At 48.3% G+C, this 9,510-nt stretch overlaps 1 protein-coding gene across 2 annotated transcripts in view; it reads right to left on the bottom strand.

The window, feature by feature from the left end:
• Rasgrf1 (Ras protein specific guanine nucleotide releasing factor 1) overlaps positions 1 to 9,510 on the bottom strand; it is a 123,769-nt gene that overhangs the window by 41,972 nt on the left and 72,287 nt on the right. For both annotated transcript variants that reach the window (XM_017795673.1, XM_017795674.1), the window contains exons 13-15: positions 7,731 to 7,813; positions 1,946 to 2,194; positions 5 to 403 (exon numbers count right to left, since the gene is read on the bottom strand). In XM_017795673.1, coding sequence (XP_017651162.1) covers positions 5 to 403; positions 1,946 to 2,194; positions 7,731 to 7,813 — 731 coding nt within the window. The remainder of the gene's footprint in view (positions 1 to 4; positions 404 to 1,945; positions 2,195 to 7,730; positions 7,814 to 9,510) is intronic.

Raw genomic sequence — 9,510 nt, 5'->3', positions numbered from 1 at the left:
GGTCGGGGTCAGGGTTGGGGTCGGGGTCGGGGTTGGGGTCGGGGTTGAGATTGGAATCAGGGTCGTGGTTGGGGTGGTCTCATTCTCATCTGGAATCTTGCTGGTGAAGCTGCTGGCCACACAGAGCTTGCTGGTGTCCTGTGGGGCCTTGCTGAAGGGCGACATGCCTGAGTGCACGCTGGTGTAGCCATTGGAGCTGCAGCTGAGTGCAGCCAAGTCCAGCGCCTTGCCACCTGTGATGATGGGAATGTTGAGGGACAGCTTCCGCCGGCGGCTCGGGGATGACGTGTTGATGGACAAAGGTGGTGGCGAGGAGAACTTGCGGGTGGCACGTGGGGACTTGGGGGGCTCTCCATACAGAAGCTTGTTGTTCTGGCCGCTGGCAAACAGGAGCTCCAGCGACCTGCAGGGAGGGAAGGCAGAGGAAGAAAGAATGGTTGGTATGGACCTGCCTGCCTGGTTTGCTTCAGGTCTTCGTAGGACTCAGGGTGGCTGACAGCAGTGGCTCCCTCACTCCCGTGATTCCTGAAACCCAGGGCAGGTCCTCTGGGTAGAGCTGATTCAGGGATGTGTCTATACATGCAGATGTCTTACTCTGAGTGGTTTGGGTGGGCTGTGGGTTTGGTGGCAGGGTAGGTCTAGCTGATGCTCCCTCTACTTCCCACCTGAGGTGCTAAGACCCCTGTCCTGCAGGCCTCTATGGCCTCTCTCCATCTACACCAGGCTGTTCTCATCTGTGTGCTCTGCCCTTGTCATTATACTTTATGGGTGAAAAATCAAGGCTCAGGGACAGGAAGCCACTCCTTTGGTGCCTCTGACCTAAATCCAGCATCCTCCCCCCACACCCCTACCCCACGTGGCACCTGAGGGCCTGTACATATAGACTGATATTGGGGGAGTAAAAGTGCAGTCCCTTAGCAATCTTGAGGCAAGGCCCTGGGTTCAAGGCCCCCTCAGCCACACTAGGAAAATCTCTTGGCCTTTTCAGACCCCAGCTCCCCAGTGGCAGAGCTGAGCTACAGAGACGTAGGTAGGAAAGATGGCTTTGAAGCCAAGGCGGCCAAGGGGACTCTTCCTCCATAGGTTGTACCTTCTAGCATGTAAAGTATGCCATAAAGGCCTTCTGTTCTGAGTCATAAGCTTCATTAGAGGAAGCTATAAAGCCATTAATCCCTTAAAGTGTCTAACTGGCCCCAAACTGGCAGCCTGGCCTTGCTCAAGCCTTATCAACTGGTCAATCCCTGGAGTGAGAGAGACTGTTTGTGTGGAGCCTACCTGTCTCCTTTAGTGCTATAGATAACTCACCCGCCTGTCTAAGATGAGACCCTCAAGGATACTAGACCTTGTCACAGAGTTAACTCTTGCAGCTGAATTCCTATATAAGACCAGACCGCTCCCCATTCAGAGAGCAGATAATCATTCCTCTAGGAAAAGAGCGATCAGCCCTTTGCTGAGCTTCCCGAATCCAGGGAGCACATTCCTTGCCTGTTGCAGGTCTGGCTCTGACTCTTATTTCTAAACTTTAAACTCCTTTTTCTCCCTCCTAAATCTACCAGCCATTGTACCCCAGCTTGTGGATCAGCCTCTCCTCCAGGGACCTCAAGGGCCTGGAAGGTCTGTGGGTTCAGGAGGGGGGTATATGTACCTGGAGGGGTTGGTGCTGATGGGATTCTTTAAAAATTGTGTACATTTAATTAATGTAAAATTAATTCATGTAGTGTGTGTGTGTGTGTGTGTGTGTGTGTGTGTGTGTAGCCTACACAAGCCACAGAGCCTAGGTGGAAATTAGAGCACAACTTGTGGGAGTCGGTTCTCTTCTTCTACCATGTGGGTTCTGGGAATTGAACTCTGGTCATCAGACTTGGCAGCAAGCACCTTCACCCACTAAGTTCTCTTGTGAGGCCCTGGGATTCTGATAGATGGTGGGGGTGGGGTGTGCGTGCACCTGGCAGGAATGGCGCTAATGGGCTTCTTGTAGATGGTGATGAGCTTGTCCAGGACCACCACAGCAGTGGTGAAGACACGATAGGAATGTAAGAAGGTGTTGAGGAAGTCAATGCTCAGGAAGCGCAGGTCTGTGAGCCGCTCTAGCAGTCGTTCCACGCTAGCGTACCGGATCTGGAGCACTTTGCAGGAGTTCATGGTTTTACTGAAGCGAATGTCAACGTCATCACAATACAAAGAAGCATCAGACCTGAGGAGGAAGGGAGGGAGGAGAAAAAGGTGGTGTGTGTCTAAGGTTGTTTAGACCCATGGTGTAGTTCCATCAGGCTGGGGTCACTGCCAGGTCATCCTGTCAACCTCTATCCCCAAGTCAGGAACAGTCTCACTGAGTAAGCAAGGAAAACCAAAGCATAGCATTAAGGAAGAGCTGTAACTCCATTCCTTAGAATCCTAAAAACCTAAGTACAACCCTTAGGAGTATTGGAAAAACACAAGAAACTTAAAAGAATGTGTTGCCAAATTCTTGAGATATACAGGAACTCTATTCACATGAAAATATGCACCTGGATGTTACAGAGGCATTACTCATAATACACCAGAATGGAAACAGCCCAAATGTTTGTCAGCAGATGAGCGAATGAATGAAATAGAGTGGGATATTACTCAGCCATGAAAAGGAGTGGAGGACAGACACATGCTACAATGTGGCTTAGCCTTGAAGACACTATGCTAAACAAAACAGGCAGACCCAAAAGACCACACACAGTGCTCGGGGTGCAGACAAACTGGTCTTCTCTTTTGTACCATTTCTAAGGAACTTTCTTTGGGAGCTGGTGGCATGGGTTGGTGGTAGAGCACTTGCCTAGCATGTGTGAGGCCCTAGTTTCAACTTCTAAAGAACCTTCTCTGACAACATTCCTGGGATTTGAAATATCAACACACAACCTTTTCCCTGAGTGTCTCCACCAAGCAGGGAGGTGGGCCCAGGAGGTGAAGAAATAGAACCGTGGATTAGGGCAGCATGTGGGCAAGTGGCAGAACCACAGGCCAGAGTCCCACCTACATGACACTTGCTTGTCCTGCTTCTCACGGACTGTGTCAGCCTTCCCTGCAGCCAGCCCCAGAGTGGAAGTCAGATGAGTGGGCCCAACAGAAAGAATGTGGAGAAAGCCAGAAAGAAGGCCCACAAAACACTGGCAGCTTAAAGATACCATCATGAAGAAATGAAGAGAAGGCCTCCTAAGTCAGCTTTGCTGCAGGATACAGAGCATTTTAGAAACTTTCTGGATCATGCTTCCACCAAGATGCAGGGAAAGGTCTCTTGCAGCTACAGGATTGTGAGAAACATGGTGAGTAATGTGGGGTCAGGAAGATTTCCTGGTCATGAAAGGCAGCACATGTGCAGGAAACTGCTGACAGGACGCCCAGAAAATTAGATGAGGAACATTGTAAAGAGCACAAAGAAGGGAGGGCTAAGGTGAGGACATGGAACGGACGGGGAGCGGCTTTACTACAGATCTCTGAAGGGAGAGCAGATGGTGCCAAAGTGAAAGAAGGATGTGGCTGCAGAGACAGGGCTCCCCAGGCGGGACTGCCACCTGGCTGCGCCTACCCTAGTGGTAGTTGTCCTGGGGTGAACCTCCCCTGCTGTGAAGCTTGGTTGTTTAGAGGGAGCATGCAACTCCACACACACCATGGATGCCTAGCATCCAGCCAAGGCTCAGTGTTCAAATGGTGATCAGTAGGTCCCTCTGGCCATGGTTTACTCCTAGCACCTTCTCTGGGGGTTCCTTCTGCCACTGGGGAGGGTGTAGAAAGGGAGAAGAGCCCTCTCCCATCCATCAACCTCCCTTCCCTCTTCTCAGATCAGTTGGTCGCAGTGTCTTTGATCCCTTCAATAAAATATGAACCTATGTGAATCTCATCTTCCCTGTCTGTATAGTGGGAGGGTGCACTAATGCAGTGGACTGGTGGTAGCTACATGGGGGCTGTGACCAACTGGAGAGACCTCAGGGATCCATTACAATGTCTGTGGTCCCTTAGGATTTGAACATTCAACTATAACTTCAGCTCTTTGCTTCTCCAACACTTGGTGAGAGATCCAAGTGATATTCCTGCTATCTAGGCACAAATAGAGGCTTTGGCTTGATGAGAAAGGAATTATCTCTTTCTGTTTCCTTCAGAAGGACGGCCCCACCTCAGTCTGTCTGTCCTGAGGCTACATGATGGGGCAGAGCCTCAGCACCCACAAGCCTGGGTGGATGGAATGAGCCTTTGCAGCTCCTTGAGGGTGCTAGGAGTTGACCTACTGAGACTAGTGCACAGAGCTAGGGCCCCAAGGTACTGCTGTAGGGGATACTGGCACATTCAGGACCCTGGGACATGATACCACTTTGTGTTGGGAACCCCAAATCAGAATGCTTTTGTGTAACAGTCTGAGAACAGAGCAGGATGCCCAAAAGGGGACTATGCCAGAAACTCTTGAGACTCCTGGGGGACCTGTCTCGGTATGCACTCAGGTTCCCCAGCTCCGGCCCCTTGCAACCCTACCACCTCCAGAATAAAACCCAACAGTTTGCCAGACATAGCACCCTTTTATCTGATTCCCACCCACCTCACCAGCTCCACATTTCACCACATGGTGTGGGTCACTTAGAAACAAGAAGTGAGATTAAGTACAGGAACAGTTTGTGAGATGTGACAGACACATATAAATTAGAGCATTTGTGTGCTGAGTGAGGGCAAGGATCAAAGGACCAAATGGGTACCAAATATTCATGGTATAGTTAATATTCATTCATGAGGCATAAGGGATGTTCAATATTCATGAGGCCTTAAACCAGCCATCTACTGATGACACCCACATGCAGATAACATCATGGCTGTTGGTTAGGCTAACAGATGGGTTCAGCTGTGGTCAGGCATGTGAGCCCCTACATCTGGGGGAGTGTGTACTATTAACCTAAGCACCTTTTATGGATTGGGATCATTCTATTCAACTTCCACTGTGGTCCTTGCAGCAGGGAAGGCTGATGCAGCCGGGGAGAAGGAGGACAAGTGAGCACTGTATAGCTGGGACTCAGGTGATGTGATCCTGCCACTTGCCCACATGCTGCCCTAATCTATGGCTCCATTTCTCCACTCCCAATCATGCTTCTTGCTATGCATTTCAAATGGACTCACTAGACCCTATGGTAAACATCTTCATTTGGTCTATGAAACTTTCTGTTCCAAGACCTCTGTAGTAAGTGGTCTGGTAGCATACCTGGAGACCACACTTCACCCAGTTTACTGCCTGCACATGCTACTAGTCCCATAGCCCTGCAACTCCATGGGATAATTATCATTTCTCAAACACACTGAACTGCATTGCCTCTGAGTCTACACTTAGACTGTTCCTTCTTCCCAGAATACCTTTCCATTTAACAAACTCCAACTGACCTTCTATGTCAGCGCTGGGTTCCGTTCTGAGGGAAGCCTTGCTCAGCTGTGGCAGGTGAATCAGTCCCTTGTCCCTGGACTCTTCCAGCACTCACCCCACTGTCTCACAGTGACTTCCTATGCACCTCTGGCTCACTGCACAGTGTGACCTCCCCAGCAACAGAAGCCAGCCAGGGTCATTCATCACTGCTTCCTCAGTGCCCTCCACTAGGAAGACCTCGCCCAAGGCTACAGTGGAGAGGGAGGCCAGGGTCCCTCTGGGGGCAGATGGGTCCTTGGAAGAGCCATTTTTCTCTGGATAGTTCATTTTCTTTATTACCATTATAATTTAAAAAAATTACTTTTTCTTTCACATATGACTTCAGTCTTCCTGTGCCAATATGTCATTAAACATGGCCAGTAGGCCTTCAACATACATTTTAAGGCAATTCCATGTGTGATTTAAAAGTTTTATTATATATTTTTTAAATTCAATGTATATGGATGTATTGCTAGCATGTATGTGAGTGCACCCTTGTCATGCAATGCTCACAGAGGTCAGAAGAGGGAGTTAGATCCCCTGGAACTGGAGTTACAGGAAGTTGTGAGCTGCCAGCTGTGTGGCTGGGGAATGAACTTTGGTCCTCTACAAGAGCAACACGTGCTCTTAACCACTGAGCCATCTTTCTCAAAATGTGATTTTTTTTTGTCTTTTTGAGACAGGGTCTCCTTGTAGCCTCAGCTGTCCTGGAACTCACTGTGTAGACCAGGCTGGCCTAGAACTCACAAAGATCCGCCTGCCTCTGCCTCCTGAGTGCTTGGATTAAAGGTGTGCGCCACCACGCCCAGCTCAAAATGTGATTTAAAAAAATTATTTATTTTGATTTTATGTGTATGAGTGTTATGCCTGCATGTATGTAAGTGTACCTGTGTTGTGTGGTGTCCTTGGAGGACAGAAGAGGGCATTGGATCCCCTGGAACTGGAGTTACAGATGGTTGTTAGCCTCCATGGGGGTGCTTGTATTTGAACTCGGGTCTTCCGCAAGAACAGCTAGTGCTCCTAACTGCTGAGCAATCTCTCCAGCCCCCCAACATGTGATTTTTATTTGAGTACTAAAACAAATCCATGAGGGAAGAAATTAGGTATAATCATGTCGTTTGCTCAACTTGGGAAGGATCAGTGACTTGTTCCGGGTGCACCTGCACACATCCAGGTTAGAGAGCAGGGCCACTGTCTTCAAGACCAGCTCCTTCTGCTGGCCCCATGACCTCTAGGTATCTAGCAGATACCTAGTCCCGAGAGGAATGGTGCCTCATCAATTGTGCAGAGTTTTAAACAACCTGCTGTACATGAAGCTGTCTTGATTGGCCTCCAGCACCACAGTAGGCTCATATGTGCTTGCCTTTATCTTGGTGGCAAGTGTGAACAAAGGGAGTCTGGCACCTTTCAGACACTGAGTCCTTTTGTATGTAAAGTCCCAGAGCAGGCGCTGGAAGAAGCAGAGAGGCCATGGGCAGTGGGACTCTGGGAGGTAGCTGGTGATACCAGCAGGCTTGGGATTCAGAGGTTGGGATAGAGGCCAGACAGCCAGGGTGCTGCAGGGTGAATTCAGGAAGGAAAGCCAGAGGGGCGTGTGAGGTGGGAGTCACTGGAGGAAAGATATCTCATGTGGATCAGGGGAGCTGTGTTACAGGGGGTTGGAGGCTGGGAGAGCTGTGTCCAGCAGAACACCAGCCCTTTTGTCCCCAGGGTTGTTTAAACAGGTCTAGTGGCCCTGTAACTGCAGCCTAAAATTTGGTTTTTCTGTATTTTTGAAATGTTTTATTTATTACTTTTGTAATTAGGAAAATAAAACTACTTAAGAAACAGTATGTGAAGTTTCATTCTTAATATTATATTTTATTTAAAAAATTTAAACATTTATTTTTATTTTATGTGTATAAGTGTTTTGCCTGCATGTATATAAATGTGCCACTTTGTGTGTGCAAAGCCTGAGGAAGCCAGAAGAGGGCGTTGGATCCCCTGGAACTGGAGTTACAGATAGCTGTTAGCCACCATGTAGGTGCTGGGAACTTATCCTGGGTCCTCTGCAAGAATAGCCAGTGCTCTTAACAACTCCTGAGCTCTCTCTCCAGTCCCAGTATTATCTTTTGAATGGTTAAATATAAAATAATCAACATTGTACAAAGCAAACCAACCACAACAAAAGTTAAGCCAAAGCAGTCATCCAAACAGACATCTCGAACTCCCAGAGATGAAACCTGGCATCTTCTGAGCCCCAGGGACCAGCCTTGCCCAGTATCCTGGCTGTCTCTGAGTAGATTTTAGTCTCTGAGATGCAGACAGGTTAAGGAAACTAACTTACTTGATCATCTGTGGTACAGTGACCTTGGAATTTTCTTCAAATGCGTTCATCATGAGCCCATTGCACCGGATATTATCCACACACTGGAAAGAGAGGATACCTTAAGTTTAGAGCCCCAATTTCCATACCGGGACCTAGACCCACCTGGAGCTCAGCCCACTGAGAGGTTTCCCTATCACAGAGTCCTCAGGCTTCAAGGGTGGTGTCTGGCCTAGGATGAGGCCCACACAGCATCCTTCAGACTTAGGAAGTCAAGTTCCTTAGGGGACTGAGTTGACTTTCTTGAGTCTTCACTACCTGATCTGCCCAGATAGGCCTAATGACTCCTGCCTCAGTGCAGTTATCACTGGCCACTCTGCTGCCACCTCTAAGGCCAGTGGCAAGGATGAGGTTGCCCCACAGTGATCTGGGATCTCTGGGGGCTTGACCTGGCAGGCATCTGAGCCCCTGCATCAGAGTATATATGGTGCTGTGTCCCCTCTGCCCCATCCACAGTGCGAATACTCTTATGCTGGGGATAGTTTCCATATTACTAATTCACTCATTTGAGGGGGTGCCAGGGGAAGTACGCGGGCTGGCAACAGGGCTGATGACTGGATATTTAGTTTCTGAAAAAAATCTAAAAGCAGAATTCTGCTTTGAATAAAAAATATCCTCCCAAACAAAGCTACTCTCCTGTGTGAACTTGGGCTACATAGTGAGACACTCTTCAGAACAAAAACCAAACAAACTCATAAACTAAATCTCGGGGAGGGGCTGCTGCTTTTCTCTTCCCAACTTCTGCTCTGAGCTTCACATTTCTGCTATGGAGGGCTCCTCCTGGATCGAAGTTAGGGGGGTTTCCATCGCATATCACAGAATCTTCAGGTTTTGAGGTTGTGTGTGTTAGTGGGGGCTGGTGCCAAGGCCACTGGGAGGTAGTAGCCAGAAGGCTGGCACAGTGGGTGGCAGATGCCACCAGCCAGGCTTCAGGTCAAAGCCAGGACCCCAAACAGAGTAAGGTTTCTGTCATTTGGTTTTCAGCCTAATTTCTTCACTCGTGACTCTGAGACTTTGTGTTCATTCTACCAGCAAGTCCAGTTAGAATGCTTGGAGGCAGCAGAGGGCCGGGAGACACTGCTGTGGCTGCTCTGGAGGGGAGGGTCTAGTGGACCCACACTCAAGGACATCAGCAATCTGCCAGAGGTCAGAGATCTCTGTGGATCCCTCCAGGGGAGAAGCTGGAATCTTTGATGGCTCTGGTTCACTGGGGACAGGAAAGGACTGAGCCCTATCTCTCCATTTTCTCTAGGGCATTCTGTTTATTTTTTTTTTTTATGAGACTCAGAACAGATCCATGTTCTGCATAATCCCACCCTGCTGTAGTCTTCTGTGGCTGTGGGAAGTGGCCAGAAGGCCCAGCCACCAGCTATTTGCCAGGCCAAGCAACGCTGATGTCTGTCAGCAATCTCTCCAGCCCTTCTGCTGAATTTTTTTTTTAATTAGAAGAAGCATTTCATTACAACAGCATTGACATAGTCAATAACAATTTCCAGTGCTAAGATGCATCTCTTTCAAAATTGGCTGTAAATTTTTAGGTATATAGTTGAATTAATACAGTTATACAATACTGTACTGTCTAAACCCTGTAAGACATAAAATGAGGTTTTAAACTTTAAAAAAAAAAAGATCTCCATTTCATTATTAAAATACAGTTTCATACAGAAATCATTTTTAATGCAATTGACACTAAGATGTTTGCACATGCGTTTCTAATCTCTATATATCTGATTATTACTAG

This window comes from Nannospalax galili, unplaced genomic scaffold (assembly GCF_000622305.1).
Source record: "Nannospalax galili isolate Female #2095 unplaced genomic scaffold, S.galili_v1.0 scaffold28, whole genome shotgun sequence".
NCBI lineage: Eukaryota > Metazoa > Chordata > Mammalia > Rodentia > Spalacidae > Nannospalax > Nannospalax galili.
Note: the sequence above shows the minus strand (reverse complement) of the source record. Positions and strands in the feature narration are given on the sequence as shown.